The sequence below is a fragment of the Pteropus alecto genome, unplaced genomic scaffold (assembly GCF_000325575.1).
Source record: "Pteropus alecto unplaced genomic scaffold, ASM32557v1 scaffold25, whole genome shotgun sequence".
Taxonomy (NCBI): domain Eukaryota; kingdom Metazoa; phylum Chordata; class Mammalia; order Chiroptera; family Pteropodidae; genus Pteropus; species Pteropus alecto.
Window position 1 is genome coordinate 23,302,235 of NW_006441955.1, and position 22,189 is coordinate 23,324,423.

The 22,189-nt window shown below is 35.6% G+C and overlaps 1 protein-coding gene across 4 annotated transcripts in view; it reads left to right on the forward strand.

Moving 5' to 3' along the window:
- ST6GALNAC3 (ST6 N-acetylgalactosaminide alpha-2,6-sialyltransferase 3) overlaps positions 1–22,189 on the forward strand; it is a 486,754-nt gene that overhangs the window by 298,496 nt on the left and 166,069 nt on the right. For all 4 annotated transcript variants that reach the window (XM_006919335.3, XM_025052098.1, XM_025052097.1 and 1 more), the window contains exon 3: positions 2,510–2,919. In XM_006919335.3, the coding sequence (XP_006919397.1) occupies positions 2,510–2,919 (410 nt within the window). The remainder of the gene's footprint in view (positions 1–2,509; positions 2,920–22,189) is intronic.

A 22,189-nucleotide genomic window follows, 5' to 3' on the forward strand; every position in this document is an offset into this window, starting at 1 on the left:
AGGAAAATGCAACAAAATATTGTAGTAGTTGTCGAGGGGTAGAAATACAAATGTTTTTATTCTTTCAACAATTTTTTTTTCAAGTTTTCTATAACAAGCCCATATTACTTTAACATTTAGGAACAAAAAGCTTTTTAAAGCATTTCGAGTAGTTTCGTTATAACAAACACTTGCTGCAGGAGTCTCTGTTCAAGGCAAGTCTAATAGGTCTGGGAACAAGCTCCTGTCTTCCTCCCCTGATCCTGCTACTCAGTTAAAGGCAGGTCCAGTCTTCTAGTTGTGTAGATTAAACATTGGAAGTTATCCCTGACTCTTCTTTCTATCTTGCATTCCATCTGCTGGTCAACCCAATAGGCTCTACTTTCAGAATATATCCAGCATGTGACCAGCTTCTTGCTGCCTCCTCTGCTACCCGACCTGGTCCAAGCCACCATCTTCTCTTGCAGTGATTATGGCAGCAGCCTGCTCTCTCGGTTTCTGTTCTTGCCGTTTTTGTGTCAATTTTCCACACAGCAGCCAAAGCTGTTAAATTATAACTTAGATAAGTCACTTCTCTGCTCAGAGACCTCCAATGACTCCTAAGTAAATGACCCTATGTGATGTCTCCTCTGGCATCTCTCTGGCCCCAGCACCTACTCACTCACCTTAATGCTTTGCCAGACCACATTGCTCTCCTGATTGTTCCTCTCCTACCTTGGGGTGTTGGCAGTGGCTTTTGCTTTTCAAGAATACTTTTCCCCCAAATATCACCCTAGCCAGCCCTTTTCATTCAGGTCTCTCTTCAGATGTCATTTAACCCTCCACCCCAGGCCTTTTCTGATCACTAACAAACACACACATACACACACCCTATCCTCCTTCCTTTCTCTGATTTTCACTATTTTCATCTATTTCTATATTCATCTAACATATTATATACTTTGCAGATTTGCTTATTGCCTTTCTCTCCAAAATTGAATGTAAGCTCTATGAGGACAGGGATATCTGTTAAAAATTTCATAGCTCATTTCCAACCCCTAGAGCAGTGTCCGGCACACAGTAGTTGTACAATAACTACATCGGGTCCTGATCATTGATAGGAAAGATTATCTGTTGCAGCTCTGTGATAGTTATCCTGGTGACTTTTCTGAGGCACTTTGCCTATCAATTTACTCAGCTAGATTGAACTTGTTGGTAAGTTAATCTGTTTCTTCTGGATCACTTTTCTCTTTTTATCTACATTAACAATTCTAGATAAATTAGAAAAGCTCATTTCTTCCCATTAAGTTCAGTGTTCAAGCTCTTAATAAATTATTTCAATTCAATTACTTTCATTTTCTAACTTGACTGCTATATATTGAGCTCTTAAAGTATTCCAGGAACTTCTGGGGAGTGGGATTAAATGAAGAAGACAGACTCTAGTCTTATAGAGTTTACTGTCTAATGCACAGATATAATTAAGCAAAAAAATAAAGTGCAACACTGGTACCCAAGTGAGAGAGACCACTGACTAATAGGCACAATAAAAATCCAAGCTCAAATGTCAGCTATAAAATGTGGACTTTCATAGAAGGGAGATGAGGAAGATGTATCAATAAAGCATGTTGCTCCTTTATCACTCTTTTAAAAGATATGATGAGGTTTCTTCATGTGGGAGGAAACTGGCAAAATGGATTTAATTATCTTTAGAGGAAAGAATCAGAGAATAATGGAAAGAGCAGTGGGTTTAGAGTAAGAAGATTTAGGTTTGAACCTACCACTGCAACTTGAATTTATCATTTGCAAGTCCGAAAAGCTGGTGCTTAAACTCTATGAGTGTCTTTTGCCTCTTTGGTTAATAAAAAGGGAGAGTAGTGGTTAGAGTAGCTTTAGAGACTGTGTATGTGCCTTCCATGAATTCGTAAAAGAAGCCTTCCCTTATCTACCTAGAATAAACAAACACAAAGGCCAGCTAGCATGGGGGACACAAAGTTTTTAAGAGTCTGTAATATTTTTACTAGCTTTAGACTTGTCTTAAGTAGCTCAGGGTTCTGAAAATCTTTTTCAGAGCCTTGTCCATTTGCTGAATTTTTCATATTTGTATCAACTGCTACATAACCATTCATACATATACATAAATATAGAATCAATGCCTAGATATATTCCTTTTGCCTTTTTTAAGCCATCATCCTTATTAAAGAGAAATCTTTTTATGTTACCTTATTTCATTTGAAATTACAATTTTGAATGAAAATACATTTACAGGAGAAACAAATGACTTAATTTTAAACCAACACAAGGGAGTAGAAATTAAAATTATTTCTTAATAATCTTTATTCATTTTTAAATAAAAGCATGTCTCTAGCTTGATAACCTGTGGCAGCTACCGTAGGATTGGTATACATATATTTCAGAGATATTCCCATGCTCAGCAGTTATATATATAGTTAATGTCTGAATTTTCTGTTTTCCCAGAGAAACTTGTTCGGTTAGGTGGAGATTACTAATTTACATGTTTCTCCTCTGCCTCATTTCTTTTTCTATTTTTCAGCCTTTGCAGCTGGACTGTGACCTTTGTGCCATAGTGTCAAACTCGGGTCAGATGGTTGGCCAGAAGGTTGGGAACGAGATAGATCAGTCCTCCTGCATTTGGAGAATGAACAATGCCCCTACCAAGGGATACGAAGAAGATGTTGGCCACATGACAATGATTCGAGTTGTGTCCCATACCAGCGTTCCTCTTTTGCTGAAAAACCCTGATTATTTTTTCAAGGAGGCAAACACTACTATTTATGTTATTTGGGGCCCTTTCCGCAATATGAGAAAAGATGGCAATGGAATCGTTTACAACATGTTGAAAAAGACTGTCGATGTCTATCCGAATGCCCAAATTTACGTTACCACAGAGAAGCGCATGAGTTACTGTGATGGAGTTTTTAAGAAGGAAACCGGAAAAGACAGGTGAGTTCTCTGAGAAGCAATGTTATTGTCCTTTACGCGAAAACTTTGCTGAGTCCTTTTGTCAGCTATCAAATGAACAGAATTATTTTTCAATCTGATTGTTTTATGTTTTTGATTGTTATGCTTACTTGATGAGCCAGCAGCTAGGCCCTATTTATTCCACCTACACTACCTTCTGTTCTCTCCATTTTTGATTGGCTTGAGGCTCCAAAAAACACTGGATGCTTCCCCAGAATATCTTTAGATTTGTTCTTATTTAGCTTAATTCTCTATTGGTTGAATTGGATTTTAGTCAAGAGGAAGTCTACACGTTTCTGTTTTAAAACAGAAACGTTAAAGGACTTTAGGGCCTAAACTCCTTTGGAAGTTATGGCAAAATTTACCTGAGATCACAAAATGGAACAGGCTATTGATTTTCTAATAAAGTTGCATAGCTTCTTGCATGCAAATAGACCCTATGATCATAAACATCATAATTTTGTATCTAAAATGTTAAGTATAATACCATATTGAAATTATGCATCACTTAAAATCATTAACATGAATTCTTGAAGAGAAATGAGGTATAAATAACATTCACTCAATTATCTAAAAATCTATTTGCATTTTTTTATTGCATTTCTTTTATTTTCTGTAGAATTCTTATAAACCACCCTTTCCACTTCCTTTTCTTGAGGCCTGCTTGCCTCATTCTTCTCCTACTCCTCACTTTTCCTGTTTCCTTCCTGTTTCCTCTTCATCCCCTTCAGGGCCCATGTAATTCTATTGCCATTTTCCTTGCTCTTTAGAAAGCTAACCAGTATATGAAAGAAAAGCGAAATTATAAATCAGTAGATCTGAATTCCTATCTCTACTTCTAATAAAGAACTGCTGAAAGAAAGTATTGAAAATAATTGCTAAAGTTTTAAATTACCTGTGAATTTTGCTTGTTCATCTCACCAGGGATAAATTGACTATAAGTCCAATATTAATATTCTGATTCCTCAAAATGTATATCATTTTAATATTATCAGATCTAAACTTTTAACTATATTGGGGTATGTGCTTATAGGGAGAAGTTTCTGATATCTCTGGGTATAATTTAAATGATAATAATTATTTTAAAATCTTATCTCTTATTGACAATAAAGGTTGAACTTAGTGTTTTCTACTTCTGAGCATCAAAAATGTACAGCTTCTAATGAAATACAAGGCAGAAATAGCCATAATATTGGTCCCTTTACTATCAGTTAACAAGAAGAATCCCAATGGCTAGATTTGAGTCAGTGCAGCACAAGCTGTCCAAAGAGAAAGGCAGTCTGAGATAAAAGACGAGTACGTACGTGCTTCAAAGAAATACTCTCACTTGTAGCACCAGTCTGTATAAATAAGACCATTCTTGAGGGGCTTTGAAAATTTCTGGTTTCTCACTAGCCAAGAGCAATGCAATTAATTAGATATATTTGGGTTTTCATTAGTTACAGTTGGCCCTTGGGGTATCCCTGAGTCATAACTGTAAGCCCTAGAACCATTCTGCGGTATCAGAGAAGAGCTTAATATGCCATATGTTTCTATGTGTTTATATCATGTTGGCTTTTGCTGTGAGCTTTCAGTGAGACAGCATTGTCACAGATACATGGATTGTAGAACAAGAACTCAGAGAAAATAGCTTTGGGAGATGCATTTCCCTACTGGCTATGGTGAAGAAAGTTTGTGTAGAGGAAAAAAGCTTGCTTGGTAAAATTAATTTGCAGGTATCATTCAGAGTTACCAAAATAAATGTAGAAAAGCCAAAATGATTTTTTGATGTTTCCTTGCTGTTCTCTTCACTGAGTCTAATCCTGTTTGGTCGTTTCACTGAATATTCAAACAGACCAGAGAAGACAACTATGCTAGTTGTTTTAGAAATGAGCGAAGTAGATGGTTTTGGTAAAATTTGGTTGTATGGCATAGACTGATTAAAATGACCTCAAAAGCTGCTATCTCCACTATGATTTAAATCTATATCCTAAATTAAGTTGTGCAGATATTCTATAGTAACTTGATGTTCATTGCCAAATTTCAAACAACAATATTTAAAAACGTTTTGTGAAGGAAAATGTCAAACTTATAAAGTAGAAAAACGAATGGTATAATGAGCCTCTGTATATCTACTGCTCAAATTGAATAACTATAAACTCATGGCCAATCATCTAAGGATTTTCTATAGTAACTTGATGTTCATTGCCAAATTTCAAACAACAATATTTAAAAACGTTTTGTGAAGGAAAATGTCAAACTTATAAAGTAGAAAAACGAATGGTATAATGAGCCTCTGTATATCTACTGCTCAAATTGAATAACTATAAACTCATGGCCAATCTTGTTTCTTCTATACTCAAACACACCTTTTCCCTCTCCAAGGATTATTTTGAACGAAATGCTGGCCATCATATTATTTCATTCATAAATATTTTAGCATGTATTTCTAAAAAATAAAGATTCTAAAAAATAAATACAATGCCCATTGTGTTACATAAAAATCAGCAATACTTCCTTAATAACATATATTTAGTCTGTTTTCAAACTTTTCCAAAAATCTCATTAATATTTTTAACAATTAATTCGAATCAGGATTACCATTAAGGTCCATACATTGTGCAATGAGCATGAGGTCTATACATTGCAATGTATTGATAGGTCACCTATATTCCTCTCAACCTATAGCTTCTTCTCTCTATCTTGCTCTATTATTGAGTGGTGGTGGGGGAACCTAGTCATTTGCCCTGCTACTCCATTTACCCCATGACATGTCTTCTATGTTGATATTTCTATTTTTGAGGCTTTACTGGGATCCGGTTCTTTTTTTTTTTTTTTGCCAAGACCATTAGGTGATACTTTTACCAAGAGGAATACTGTCTAGTTTTCTCTTTTTATATGTTAGAAATCATTAATGATCATTGTCTATATCTAGTAATTCATTAGAGGTTACAAAATGGTGATATTTCATCATTTCGTGTTCATTTGTCTGCTGATACCTTTTATAAAGAGAAATTTGCCCTCCTTAACCATTGGGTTACCATGAGATAGATAGTACCAGTCCTTTCACCTTATCAGTTTTAAGGCTTCGGTTCCTTAACATGATCCAAAAGTGACCAGTAAGTTTATTATTATCAATATTTACATAATGACTTATATACTTAAACATATATTTTAAATATTTTAGTTCATTAAAATTCTATTCTTATGTTCAAGTTGTCCTATTTTGGGCTGTGAGAACTTTCAAATTGGCTTTTCAGTCTTTTTGACATGTCTTTAGTAGTCTTGGATCACTTCTTTACTTCCTGGTATTATAGGATGTTTCAGGCTCTTCTTGTACATATTCTGATACAAATCTGGATTAAGACATTTCTCAAAGAACTCTGGTACTCTTGATATTTAACAGAGCATAATCTTGGTGCTACAGTGCTCATTGCTACTGGGTTGGTCTTTGGTTCTTGGTCTTTTCATTGGACAGAGGTAGTATATCAACAACATATGCCGTATATATTAACACTTTTCCCATTAGACAAAAACGTGTAGCTCGCTGCCAGGGTTCATTTAACATCATGCGTAGGAAAGCCCTGTTTTCTAAGATTTGACATCTTTGGCTATCAAACCCCTAAAAACAGAATGCTATAAATAGAATGATGTCATTTGTTTCCAAAGACTATCAATATACTAGAGTGATACAAAAAATAATAACAAAAGCGAGATATTTCATGGCAAACTTTGGGGGTAAGGTAGAGACTGTAATCCGCAAGTTATATTAGGGTAAATGCTACAGCCGTAAGCGCCACAGGCAAGTATTCTCAAGGCAAATGAAAAAAAGGCTGAAGATAAAGTCATTATGAGTTAAAACTGAAATCAGGGCTACCAGGTTTTTAATTTACCCTAGTCTCACATTTGTTTATTCTTTCTGCCACATTGATAATCCTAGGTCTTAGAGACAACAGTGTAGTTTACTCATTTGCTTTATCCTACAACATATATACAATGATCTTAAAATAAGAATAATGGCACAACCAGCAATATTATTACTGTAAATATTTTTAAATTATTTTGCATCAACAAAGCCTTTTTTAAATTTTTTAAAAATTTTATTAGTTTCAAGTATACAGGACAGTGGTTAGATATTTATATAGTTTATTCAATGATCCCCTTGATTGCTCTTTCTTTCCTCTGGTTCTCCACCTAGCCATTATATTAATGCTAACTACATTCCCTATGCCGTGCTCCCCAACCCTGTGACCATCTATCAACTACTAATTTGTACTTCTTTAAACCCTTCACCCCTTTCTCCCAGCACCCCATCACCCATCATCAAATTGTCCTCTATATTTGTAAGTCTGTTTTCAATTAGTTTGTTCTTTTTGTTCCTTAGATCTGCATATAAGTGAAATCAATGGCATTTATCTTTCTCTGTCTGACTTATTTCACTCAGCAAAATAACCTCTAGGTCCATCCATGTTGTCTCAAATGGTAGGATTTCTTTTTTTAATGGCTGAGTAATATTCCATTGTATATATGAACCATAACTTCTTTATCAAATCATCTGTTGATGGGCATTTAGGTTGTTTCCATATCTTGGCTATTGTAAATTTTGCTGCCATGAACATAGGGATGCATAGATCTTTATGAATTATTGCTTTGGTTTAAAGACAATGTTTTATGGCAAGCATTCATGTGGATCCATGCTCACAAAGTGTGTATTGGTTATATCTTAACGAAAGTTGTAAATATTTTTCTCCTAAGTCAATAAGAGTAAGTTAAATGGTATACATCATTGAGAGAGTGAGTAAATAGATAGGCCCATTGAATTTAATACTTGTTGTAAAGCTATTTTGATTTGCTTGTGCTTATTGGAACTTTTTAGCAAGGGCTTATTTTCTTCGAGTTTTTAATGGAGAGGTTATATCACCATTATGGTACATAATTTCTAGAATTTTTAAAAATTCTGTCCTTAATAGTTAAAGTGATGCATGATAGGTAAATGATTAAATTGGGTTTCTTAAAGAAAAATTTGCCTCTCAACAGGCTTCTTCAAATTCTCATGTCCTTTCTTAAAAAAAAAAAAAAAAATACAAGCCTCTTCACCATTTAAATTGAGCATCTTTTTATTTTTCCAGTGGTTTTTATTTTTGTCTTAAGGGATTCTTTATTGAGAAAATATGAAGCAGTAAAAGAAATATATACACTGTTAAATTTCTTAGAGTGAATTCATACTAACCTTAAGCATATTAGAATACTTTTTTAAATCAAATGAAATTTAATTTGCTTTCTTATCAGTTACTAAAATTATTCAGCTTGTTAATTAGAAAGGGTGACCTTGTTGGAAAGCCTGGAAGAACAGAAAGAGAAGGCTGCTTGTCTTTTCTTCATCTTCTGGGGCCCAGTTTTCTTTGCAATTCTAGGTCTTTTGGGGCAGTGGTCATCTTTATATTTTCGCTTACCAAATATTTTTCTGGGAAACAAGTTTCAACAAACCAGAAACCTGAGCCAAAATGGAACTCTTTTTCCCTTTTGAACTATTGGTATGCATAGATAATATTAGCCTACTGACATTCACATATCTGCATTAATACATCTTAAGACTGAAATACCCTAGAGGTGCTGTAGGGCTGTGGTGTTGCATGGTGCCACACTCAACATTTGAAGAATGTGGTTATATACCTGGCTATGTATAGATACAAAACGAATGTTAACTCTCCTGAAGAAGCAACAGAGAGCCAGTGTGTGATATGGGTAGGTAGGCAGTTACAACTTACATCCCACTTTAGAAATACGTTGGCAAATGCATGCACATTATTTAATTAAGTAATAATTGATAAAGCTATAATCCCTGTTAAGAGTGCAAAGCTAATTCAGGGTTGACAAAGGGCCGTGAGCTGCTCTAAATCGGTCTTAATTAGCTGGCACCAATGTGGCTCCGCCTTCAGGGATGGATGAAATTAATGAAAGCCAGCAGCAAATAGATCGATGGTTTAAGATGTTACTGCCGCAGGTGCAGAGGATGAGAAGAGAGTTACTTTTAAGGATCATTTAGGAAAAAGGATACACAACAGTCACTTTCAGAAAACACTATCAAAATGGGAACTGGTAATATCAAGATGGCTACCTGGCTAATCTTTGCCAGCGTGCTCCATCCATTCTCACCCAGTCTTAAGGAGAGAAAAAGATATCAGTGATGTGTCATTTCTCACTGCCTTCTGCTGGGGCCGGTTTTGTCATCTCGTGTGGGGTTTAAGTGTGGCCCGGGTTTTTCCATTTTAGCTTGTCCATTTTGAAAGTTTCTTGCGCCGCTCTGTGATCACATTTAGGGATTAAATTGGCTCGCATTCCTTAAGTTTGCAAACCTTTAGTAGTTTCTAGAGTGAGATATTTCAAGCCTCTCCCTGAGAATTTGAGAACATTTTGAGTCCCCTCTGTTGAGATACGTGGCTGGCAAGCTGCCTCGATATATACAGTGCAGCAAGGGGGAGGGGCAAAAACAAAAACAAAGCTGCTCGCCTTAGTCAAGCACAAGGCACAGAAACTTGCCTAGTTCACTTAAATAAGTACTATTACTCTACCTAGACTGTGAAAACAAAGATGTCTACTTATTTCTAACCCAGAATAATAGGTATTCAGAAAAATCTGAACCAGGAGAAAATAGGCAAAGTACAAAGTTTTCTTGGATTGAAAGACAGGACACAGTATTAAAAACGGCATTTTTTTTTTTTTTTTTGAAGATAGTCTTTGCAAATATAGCATCTCAGCACCTTTTCAAGAGCAATGTTGACACGCCTCTGTTAAAATAAATTAATGTTTCCACTCAGCTGATCTATTTGGCAGGAACAATAAGTTCACACAGCAGTCATGGGCAAACCCATAGGACTCCTGAGTTAAAAAGCATAAGAAGCCATCCAGGGCTGTGTTTTCAAACTAACAGGCATTGGGAAACAGGGGACTTCCTTTTTCCCATTATTCATGATGGCATCCAGTGACCTATATTAGGCCTCCTCTATAATACACTTGTGCTGGAAATTAAAAATTCAATAAAAAAGAGGGAAGAATCTATTTTAATAATGGGAAGATGGCAGGGACATTTGTCATTTATCAAGATATCAGTACCAACCTGTCATGTGTTTAAAAACCCAGACATGCACATACACACACACACACACACACACACACACACACACAGAGACGTGTATGTGCACACACACAGGGTGAAACTATAATATATTGACAAGGCAGCTAAGTGTAGGATTAAAAAAGGGAAATATCTAAGATTTGATGACCATATTTTAAAAAGGTTGGCTGTGCAGATCGCTGTTTGTAGAAGTCAGGATTTGCAACCAGCCTACTTAGAGAAATATTCTCCTTGGCAGAATGGCTACATATGTGGCCAGATTAGACTGTATAGAAAGAAAATCCCACTAGATACTTATCTTGAACATCCCCTCCATGTAAAGACTTTTGAACACTACAAAAGATGTGAAACTCAAAGACAAATAGGCCTGAAATTAGCAGCCTCTTTAGAATATGTTCACACATCTAAAGTTTATATAGGCTTTAAAGGTCTTTCCTTTTTTCTTTTCCTGTTTAAGTCATATGGTTAATCTCTGCAGTTGGTTTACTTCTACTATAATTTGGATTTCTCCTCTCCTTTAATTTTATTTTATTTTTTTGATTTACGATCTCTGTCTCCAAGTTTATGTTAAAATAAGAAAATTAAGAGTAGTTATTCCATTGTCTTTAAAAAATATGAGCTGGGGCAATCTTTTTTCTTTAATTCTTCCGTGCCTTGACTCTCAAGAGAGTTAGTTATGTTGAAACTTTTCATCCTATATTATGTCTTTCTTTTTATACTACAATAATTTTCAAACTTTAATGTGCATACAGTGACCTGCTAATTCAGATGATTTGGGTGGAGTCTGAGAATTTGCATTTTGAACAAGTTTCCAGGTCAGGCAAATCCTGTTAATCTGTAGATGACACTTTGAATTGCGCTATTTTATATTGCTTTGAAGGAAGGCACTAGACAACATTTCATTGTTCCTTGCACCAGAGAAACATGTAAGTAAAGAATAGCTATTTCCCAAACTGGCTTGGTAATCTGCTTGTCGTTGAATCCCAATTTTTGTAACTGGGCCCTGTTCTTGGCCATTTAAGTGTGGGGCCCAGAAGTCCTTAAGACTTCAACAAGGGACATACTAATCTGTGCTCATTGTGTTTATTTATCCATTTCTATCATTGGACAATATACTTCTTAAGGACAAGGACTGTGCCCATATCTATTTTATTCTCAGACCTAATATAGTGGTAGTTTGCCAACAAAATACCAAACAAGTGTGTTGTTTATACTCTACTTCTTTCAGATAAATTGTCTACAGATATTTCAGGTTTCCTTGAAATGACTTCAGCAACAACTCATTTTCTTTTTTTCTATAATTACCACAACCGCTGCTCGAGTTTAGGCCCTTTGCCTTACACATGGGTAACTGCCCTGTCTCAGTGCCTTTGCAGAGATTGCTCCCTCTGCCTAAACTGTATTTACCTCTTATCACCATGCACACGAATGCATCCTTTATGACCAAATCAAATGTTACCTCTTTCATGAAGCCTTTTGAAATATCTCTAATTAGAACTCATATTTCCTACTCTGAAAATCCATAGCATTTGGACTTTTTTAAAAATAGAAATTATTATTCTCTACTACATATTATTGCCATTTATGTCTAATCTCTTTAAGTAGTCCATAAACTCTTTGGGGGAATACTAGCTCTTACATAATTGTTTCCCCAGAAACTAATATAATGTTTGATTCTAACAGGTATTCAGTGAACATTTTATTGATTAATGAATAAATAAATGAGCAAATGAATGAAAGAAATAATACCTGATAGTTTTTTTGTTTTTTTTTTTAAGTTTACAAGTCCCTTTGCCACTCACTGAAATACTTACGAATTTCAAAACAGTTTACTTTAGTAATAGGGGTCACAGTAATACCAAATGAGGCGAGTTCTAGGATTGGATTTTGATGTAAAAGTTTCCACAGTTCTACTCAGAGAGACTACCCCTTGCTCTGCCTTACCAAAAGGTTGGCAAATCTATTACCTTCTGTAGAGATTTTGTGACTGGGCACTAGGTTTTTAATAAGTCACTGACAGAGCCATTCCTCAAATACGGGTTTCCATTTTAGTTTCACTTCAGTGGCAAATCACGTTCCAAGACTTCATTCACAATTCTTTTAGCCGTCAATTGCATGGTAAAAAAAAACAAATCTTAGCACCCAAACCCAAGGTTATACTCTTAGGCCTTAAGAAGCAAATACAACAACCACCACAGAAAGCAGAAAACAAGACCTAAGTAAAGGAGAACTGATTATTACCCAAACTCTATCTTCTAATTGTCTCCCAGAAAGCATTTTCTTTGTTCACAAAGAAAGTGACTTGCCTTAGTGAAAATACTTTTATATAAAACTTCATGATGGACATAAGTAAAAAGGAAAAAATGGTAGCAGTATCTCTCAACCCACTACATAAATGGTTAATGAAGTTGTACAGAGACTTAGAGGAAAATTAATGAAAACATTTGTTATAATTCAGATCATGTTTCTCTTCTACTCAAAATCCTAGGATAGTTCCCAATTTCCATTAGAATCTTTTAGTGATTTACAATGAGTTCCATGGTGATCTGGCCCTTAGTTTCCTCTTTGACCTTCATTATTAAATTTCCTTCATATTCACTCTGCCCCAGCCCCACGGACTTCCTAGTAGTATCTCAAACACACTAGACATTTTCCCTCCTTCAAACCTTCACTTTAGCTCTCTGCTGGATCACCCTTCCTACCCATGTGTCATATGATCCACTCTATCATCTCCTTCAAGCATTTGCTCATTTGTCATTCAATCAATGAGTGTATCATGATATTACTTAATATAGAAATCCCCACTTCCCATAACCAGCATTCCCAGTTCTCCTTGCCTTGTCCCACTGTTCTTTTATCCCCCATAGCATTGTTTACCTTCAAACATTCTGTATAATGTGCCTATTAATTTCATTATTTATTGTTTTTGCCTGTGTCCCCCACTAGGATATAAAGTCCTTAAAGGCAGGCTTCATTGTCTGTTTTTGTTACTGATATATATGGTGTACAGCATTAGAGAAATTTAATATTTGCTGAATGAATGACCAAGAGATGGAAAAACAATTAAATAAACAAAGGATTCAGGCAGACTTGTCTCAGAGGGTACACCAAAGTAGCTTAAAAAGAAGAAAATATATAAGTTCAGAAACGATGCAATTAAGATAGGAATTTAAGGCAATTTGTTCTGCAAACCTCTGATTCTTATTTAGTTTGGTAGAGCATTGGTTCCCAAATATGAGCCTACATCAGAATTACCTGCAGGGGCTGTTTAAAATGCAAATTACTGGGCCTGCCCCGAGAGTTTCTGAGTAGGTAGTTCTGGGGCAAGGCCCAGATTTTGCATTTCTAACAAATTTCTAGGTAATGTTGTTGTTGCTGCTGTTCCTGGGACCATACTTTCAGAACCACTGTGATAGAGAAAGACTTAAAGATATCAGGAACCATATTTAATTATCTTGAAAACATTTGGTCCTGTAATCTTTATACTATTGCTGTAGTGTTATGTGAACATCTAAAATTATTTTTATTATGATTATTTTTTAATGATGAGAAATTTTTTAACCTCCTACAAAAAATCCTACTGCTGCTCTATCATTTTATTCTTCACTTTCTTAAGATCTTGCTCCTTTGTAATCGTGCCAGATGGTGCTGCTCATTAGCTTATGAGGAAGTGATGCTTTATCATTCTCGACAGAGAGACAAATCATTCTGTTCTCTGACTTTGAGTCAGGAATCAACATTTGGGTGTATGTTCAACCTACTATTTGTTTTACAATTTTGCTCATTAGGTATTTATTACCCTGACAATATATGAGCTAGTCATTATCCCTCTGCCATGTTATTTCTTTCAAATTATATTCATTTAAAGTTCATATTGGCACTGTTTGACAATTGCCATCATCACAGCTTTACCTCCACTAATATGTAATTTCTCTTTTGCCTAAATTATCTGGGTGAGGTGATTATCTACGAAGTATATGCATAAAATTAAGATATTGGGTAATATTCCATTCTCTGACTCACCATGTTCCAATTGAAAACTGGGGCAATGGGTATCGCTGATTTGTGAAAAACAAAACTTCAGCACAAAAAGTAACCTAATTAGAAAAGCATATAATTTAATGAATAGTGTAAAATAAAATAATAAAATAAAACCCGAAACAATGAAACATCGGCAAGGTGACAGGGAAACTTTTTCCATAAGAAGTGGAGACTGGGTTAGAATTCAGGATCTGAAAGAAAAATAACATACTTAAGATATTCAAGTATTGGAGCAAAAATACATTTTTAATTGATAATTTTCACTGAAAGGATAATTGAAGTTAGTGCTAGATAATTCATGCAAAGGCACTATTACAGGCACGTATGTAACAGTCTCTTGGTATGAATAGGTCTTTTATTCTCAAGAATGCTTCTGTATACAGTTGCAATATTAAATAGGTCATTTTTTTTTTAATTTTTGTTGATTGGAGTGTAGGAAAAAGAGAAGGAGTTTTGTTTGGAGGTTTCTGGAAGGGATTGTCAATCTGTCTTAAATCTTGTAGTTAGTAGATCTAAGACCATTAAATCTTTATTAACTAAGATGTTAATACCCTTGTGATGAAATGAGTATCCCATAGCATACTTATATCTTTGTGGAGGCACAGAACCTTTGAAGATAAATGCAAAACAAAGAATGGTTGCTTTTCAAGGTGACTTTTCTCCAATATATTCTTTATTTCTAATATGTTATATTGTCCTAATCCGTCAGTTCCTAACAAATACAGTTGGGTTTACTTAGGAGTGTGTTAAATTTTCTTCCATCAATGGAGCAAATTTCACTTATGCTTCCTAGTGATCACAATTAATTTGCCCTTTATCTCTTTTCTATCTTTACTTCACTCATAACTCATCTGATAGCTCACTGTTCCACTTTAATTAGGAGAGGAGACTTCTAAAGAGTGAACCATTGGCAATTATGTCACCCTTACATAAAATATGTAAAAAACAGAAATGACTGCATAACTGGTTCATCATATTTTCCTTAGCAGGTGGATTCTCGGTGGGCAGAGAGTGTGTTTCTGGTGTTTTTTTCTGCCAAGCACATTGTGGATATTCAATAAATATTAAATAATAAGAAGAATTTCCTAATGAAGACGAAGATTTTTCTATATTAAGCAGATGGCACTCAGTAGGAGCAGCCCATTATTTACAAGTATGACACAAGGTACTGGCAATTGTCTAGGAAACATGGCTCTCACTTCAGATGCTGATTATATGTTAAAGCAAACTTTTGTGAAAAACAGCTTGATCAATATTAGTTAACGTTTGTGATGTAAACTGTGAATAGGAATGGACTTTGCGTGTATAACTGTAATTCTGCTGTTTTGATTATTAATATTGGCTTCAACTATAAAAGTTTCTTGCTATTTGCTGCAAAGCAAGTTTTGGCAAAACACTGTATATCTGATTTTATACCCATAGGCTCCCCATTTGATTTGGATCTCATTATTGTCTGATTTCTAAATATATTTTTTTTCAGGTCCTTTGAGTATCTCTTGGTGGTTACTAAAACTAGATGTGAATACCTCCATATTTGCAATGCTTATGTCAGTAGCTGAAACCTCAGTGGAACTAACGAGAGTTAATTAGGCATTCCCAAAATACACATAGTTTTATGATTTTGCAGATCACCCCAATGAAAATAACAGTCTAATTTCGTCAAGTCATGTAAATTATAGTGAGAGGGATGATGAGAGTAGGCAATTCTCAGTTCTTTGGAGAAGTTAATTTTGTTGTCAGCACATCCACATTTCCAAAAATCACAAACTATAGGCAGAACTTTCTAGCACAAGTGAGATTTGGTGATCATATACTATTTCCACTTTTAACGTCTGCCTTCTGTATAAGATCTATGCAAATAGGGGCTTTCAAAGATGTAAAACTAGAAGCTTTATCTATTACGAGCTTAGCAAGCAGCTGCCATGCTTTCTCATAAAGTATAGAAAATATCCTGTTTACTAACATACACCCACAAACGCTCATCCACATACACTCACACCAAGCTACTCTATTTAGGCAGAGCTTTTTTTTTTTTTTTTTTTTTTTCGGTTTGAGATAGGAAGCACAGAAATGTAGCATTATTCAAGTATTTTACAAACATTTCACTCATTCTTTGAGCACATATTCCCTGGGTACTAACTAGGTGTCGGACATTGTCCTAGATGTGGGGAATCCACTGATATTTGAAACATATTCTCTGGGTTTAGTGGGAACTCATCAGAGATCCTGGCATGTGTTGGCAGGTTCTTTGCATCAGTTTCACCACTTTATTTTTAATATATATAAATCATGCTCATCAGGCTGTCAGTAGGTAAGATGAAAGGAGCTGAGAAACCCTGCCATTACAAAAAAAAAAAAAAAAAATCCCTGAGAGCGAACTAAATATGTTGACCACAAGGATGTGTGGCAAACCAAGATTTGTTCTTGAAGCAGAAAAAGTAAATATTGTGTCAAAGTCCAGGCTTTACCTTATTATGAGATAATCAGAAGACTAGAAATCTCACCTGTGTCTCCACAAGCCCTGTTAAGAAATCATGACCATGTGCTTTTCTCCAAACCTGGAGTCTGCCCAGAACATGAGCTCATAAATATATTAGCGTAAGTAAGGTTTATGATAATACAGAAGATGAATAATCTTTCTATTTGAAAAGCATGTATTCTATGACTCAAGATACTTTTATGATTTTTCTCCCTCATTTTCCTTAGGTTTTGATTCAAATGTCACATCAGAAAACCTTTCCTTGACAACATCCTCCACCTGCCCCCTCCCCGACCCACCAACCTATTTACCAAACTCTTTATGTCATTTGTCAGGGCCTAATATGTTATGTATTTGCTCTATTCTGCCTTCCTCCACTAAATTGTAAGTGCCATGAGAGCAGGACTGCATTTTACCCAGTGCTATATCTCTACCCCCTTGAATAGTGCCTGGCACATAGGTTACATTCACTAGCTAATTGCTGAGTGGATGACTCGAGGCTGTCTGGAATTGTTAGTTCCTTAATTTAAGAAGTAATATTGGCCAATAACTCTTAAGGTTGGACCAGAACTTAGAAATCTCCATCCCACTGTGTCTCAACATTTTTCATACTAATATTCCTTTGCATAATTTACCCCTGTGAGCTTTATGCTTTGAAAGATGTGATCAACAAAAAACAAAAATCACCCTACATTTGTTAAGTAGTATTCATTTCTCGGTCTATAAATCTGAGACAAATATACTGTCATCAGAAATTTTCATAACTAGAGGATATAGTTCTAAAAGCGAATGTATCAATAAGACTTTTGGATATTGGTTGAATAAATTATTCACATTTGACTTTTTGAAATTTTATACCTGGCTCAAGAATCTCTGTAGTCAATTTTATGGTCTCCTTGTACAGCAGTCTCAGTGAGGAAACTCCTAAATGAGTCCAACACACAACTCATCAGTGAAGAAATCCAAGACCAGAGTATATCTAGTGACTTTCTCAAGGTCACACCTCTTATTGTAGTAAAGCTTAGGTCAACCCAAGACCAGGGTATATCTAGTGACTTTCTCAAGGTCACTGTAGGGAGCTAAAGCTCCCCAAATTCAAAAGAGTGCATGGATTGTCTCAGGAGGCCTGCTTGCATAAAAAAGAAAAGGCTGGTTCTGTGGAATTCCAGGAAGAAGAAGATTAAGTATAGCCAAAGGGAGTGTTGAAGGGAGTGTCAAAGGAAGTGTCAATTGTACCTCGATCTTCAGGATGTTACTTTTATTATGTTATTTGGGGATACACAAAGGAACAGATTGTGTTTAAAAGAAGGATAAGAAATAAACTCGGAGAGGCAGTGTGAGATCTGCTCTCCCTCCTGCACCCTGTCTGTCTTCTCTTTTTTCTCAGTCCCCGCTCCCCCATTCAGGTACCCGGTTTGACTTGGTCGGCTGGCTTCCGACAGGTCACACCTCTTATTGTAGTAAAGCTTAGGTCACGGGGTCTTCTACATCTAAGATTAGTGCCATGTTTACTGGTCCATGTGGCTTTCCCACCATTGAACTGAGGACCAGCTGCAGTGTTTCTCAAATGTGTTCTATTCCATCTGTTTCAGAATCTTCTGGAGGGTCTTGATAAAAACATAATCTCTCAACTCTGTGGATTCAGAATCTCTAAGAATAGAACCTAGGGCTCTGAACATTAATCATTTCCCTAGGAGTGTCTTTTACATACCACAGTTTGAGAATTAGTCACCTATTATGTGCCAGGATGCTTGATTCTATTTGAATGGAAAAATAAAACATTCAAATCTTATCACCAAACTATATGAATACATATTTATTGAGCTTTGGCCAACAGCTTTTCTCACAGACAGACCCTGAGCCGTGTTAAAATCTGTTTAGTTTTAATATCAAGTTAAAAAATATATGAGCTACTTTGAAATTTGGGGTTTAAATTTGGATAGTTTATTAATTTCTTCTACAAACCTTGTAGAGTGCAAGGTGCCAGGGATTCAAAGATAATTAAGGCAGCCCTAGTGTAATGGAGGAGGCAAATATAGTTTCAAAAGTCTACAGGGAAGCCCTGAAGGGTTTGTGATGCCTTCATATGAGGTCTCAAGCCCAAGAAACACAACCGGCTAAAGTCAGGTGTTTAGTAGGCTGCATTTCTAAAGCTCTTTGCATACTCCTGGACATCTTTCCAAGTCCATCAAATAGTCTCTGTCTTCACAGAAAGAATAACGAGCAGATCTGTGAGTTCTCAGAGGTAGTGGTTAAAAGCAAAAGCTCTATTAGATGTTATTGCGATTGTGATTTTGGTTAGTTTTCAGGACCCATAATCGTCCCAACATGTCACCCTTTTCCTTTGTTCTAACAAATGTCCCCTACTCTTCAACATATTTAAGGGTGAATCATACAGTTCATCAGCATTTTACTTCCTGACATACAACCTTGAGATTGAACAATTCAAAAAATTTCCCAGAAATGGCCTTGTAGGATGTTAATTTAATTCTCCAAATTGTGAAAACTGTTAAAAGACATTTTTCAAAGGTTAGGCTATTGAATATTTCATACCATGAAAACTGCTTTAGGAAAGAGTTAGAGACTAAAGCCCACAAAAATGCGGGAAAATGTACTTGAGGAAACCTTAAAAACTAGAACTTCTTATGAGAATACTAATTTATTATTTTTCTCCATCTTGAAATGTCCTTAGGCATGTGTTCAATGAGCTGACTTCATGGTTGTAGTTTTGTTGTTCTTTCCATGTTACTTTGCAATTCTCCCTGTGGCCATCGGATTGATTTCAACACTGTGGTCATCATTATAGGAAAATGAAGGCATTAATAACTTGGTCTCTATGGACAGATTGTAATAGAAAACCTTATAAATAATTACCTACTAATGGGAAAATTGAAAATATGCACTGTATTATAATGGTCATAATGTAATCATTAAAATTACAATTATGTGACAATGAAAGAACTCATTATGCATTAGTTTATCTTTACATAATGTTAATAGCTAATGAAAGTGTGACAATTACATCTAATTAAGTTTAACAACATTTCTGCACTTCTTAAAAACGGACTGTATTCTGCTTGAAACACTGTATGTGGAGACATTAGTGAAGGTGAGATCCATCTCTATTATGAATTTTGAAATGTAACCATAGGTCCTATCAGAAATGGTAACTTCAGGTCTTTTTGTTAAATGAACTGGAAATGTGAGTTTTTACCAAGGGTAGCTTTATCAAGGATTGTTTCATTGATTTAGATAAAATACTCATTAGTCCTTTCTTTCTCACAAGTGTGTGTGTGTGTGTGTGTGTGTGACTCATCTGTGTTTTGTCTATAACTATAGACTTGTTACAGTAAAATTTCAAGCCAGAGGAAGTTCATCCAGATTTGGGTTATAATGATGGACGGGAGTAGGTGTTGTTTCTTTGCCATAGATTATATAGCACATGACTGTTCCCCACATCCTATCTGTGTGACTTAGGCCAAGTGTAAAACCTCTCTGTGCTTTAGTTTTCCCATGTGTAAAGTAAGCGTGAAATAATATTATCTGCCCTCTGCACTTTCATTAGAAGTAAACTAAATAATATTAATAAATTTCATTGCTAGGGTTCAGCACATGATAAGCATTGGTAAATGTAAGTTACTATTATGAATTATTTTACATCCATATTATAATATTGATAATATTCCAAGCTGTCACTTTTCCTCCACTGACCTTTTGAATGATTTAGGTAATCATGCAGACTTATTTTTAACTCCATAAAAAAATCATTACGTGTATCGTATTGAAAACAGCATATAGGTTCTTGATATGTAATCAACATGTTCCAACTGCTCAGGTTTCACTTTCAGAATGATGGATTATGGAATTCCTTCCAGATCTTTGGCTACTATTATCAGTCTTGGGTCATCACGAATCATCAGAAAGCAGAGATTGTTCAAGAAAATCCAGGTAGAAGTTGGCAGACTTGGTCAGTTGCTACTGTACTTCCAAGAAGCTATGATGTTGGTCTTTGTTTTTCTTTTGTTCCTGTTTTATGTTAAGCATAAATGAAACATTTCCTCTCCAAGAGGATTCATTCACTCCTATAATGTGAGCTGTCATTGTTATATATCATCTCCATCTCTGCTATCACTTCTAAACATTGATCTCTAAAACTAGGTTAGTTATTAGGCATTTTCTATGTGAAACTTAATCTGTCTAAAATTTGGTTCATCTTTCCAAACCAAACTCTGATTCTGTTATTAAGCCCACCACCTCTTGCTTCATAACATTGATTATATGATTATGTGCTTTATTTTTCTTTTAAAGTTCTTTCTCATCTCATGTCTAGACTATTAAAATTTTATCTATTCTGTTTCCTATCTTTTGTCTTTTAATTCGCATTTTATACTTCTACCAGATTAATCATCCTAAATCACTTTTACATTTCATTCACCTACTCACAAATCTTTGATGGCCTCTCATTATCTATAGTATCTTTCACCTGACATTCTTGTCCTGAGAATTTTGCCTGACCGTCTATCTAAGTTTGTCACCAACTGGTCCTTACAAATATTCTCTAGCTTAACCAAATGAGTCTGCTCATTATCCTGTCCAACACACTTGAGTTTTGTATCTCTGTTGGCCCTGTTTTCTCAACTGAAATGCCTTACCTTTTGTACTCCTGTCAAAGAAATCTATTCAGGCACAGCTCAAGAGTCAACTACTGGAATCTGCCTGGAGCTGATTTCATACTTAGAAGGAATGTTTTCTCAGCCTTTTTCTTGCAGGAATTTTGTAAAACCTCTTGGCAGAATTAAGCAAAATGCCCTCTGCCCTAAATTCAAAGACCTTCTCCTGGAGGAAGTATCCTCTTAGCTGAGAGTTTATAGGAGAGGACAGACACATGGGATCAACATCGCAGCCCTGACAGCTCCCTCTCCTGCTGAGGGCAGCTGTTTCAATTTCCCATCTTGAAAGGGCCCTTAACTTACCTTGTTTCTGAAAAAGCGATGCCGTGTCATCTGTAGCTGATGCCACTTAGCAAACCCCAGAAAGAGAAGCAGGTGAATACTGAGAATGCTTATTCAACTTTGCCACTAACTAGATAAGTTTGGACCAGTCACTTCCTACAGTTTCAAGGCTTTATTTCTTCTACTCTAAAATGGATGAAGAACCCCAACATTAGAATTTGATTGCTTTTGTTTTTGTTTTTAAATCAGAAGATCTAAATAGTTCCAAATAAAATTAAAATTGCATTTTAGTTAAAAAAAATTAATTCAAGACAAATCCACCCATTTTTTTATTGCTCTTCATTTCATAGAGGCAAATCTATCACAAATTCTCTTCTCCAATCTCTCTCTCTCTCTCTCTCTCTCTCTCTCTCTCTCTCACCCCACACACACTAATACACACACACACACACACACTACCTCTATCAGTTTTTCCCAGAAATCTCTTGCACAATGGGCTCTCCTCTATGTAGACAGAACCGTCAGTGCAATAGGACATGGGCCTAGGATAAGAATCTTACTTCCTTTTAGAATGTTTTATTTTATACACTGAAAGTATTCTGGTTGGAATATGTAGCTAGGTTGCTTTCATTGATTATATATACACACACACACACACACACACAC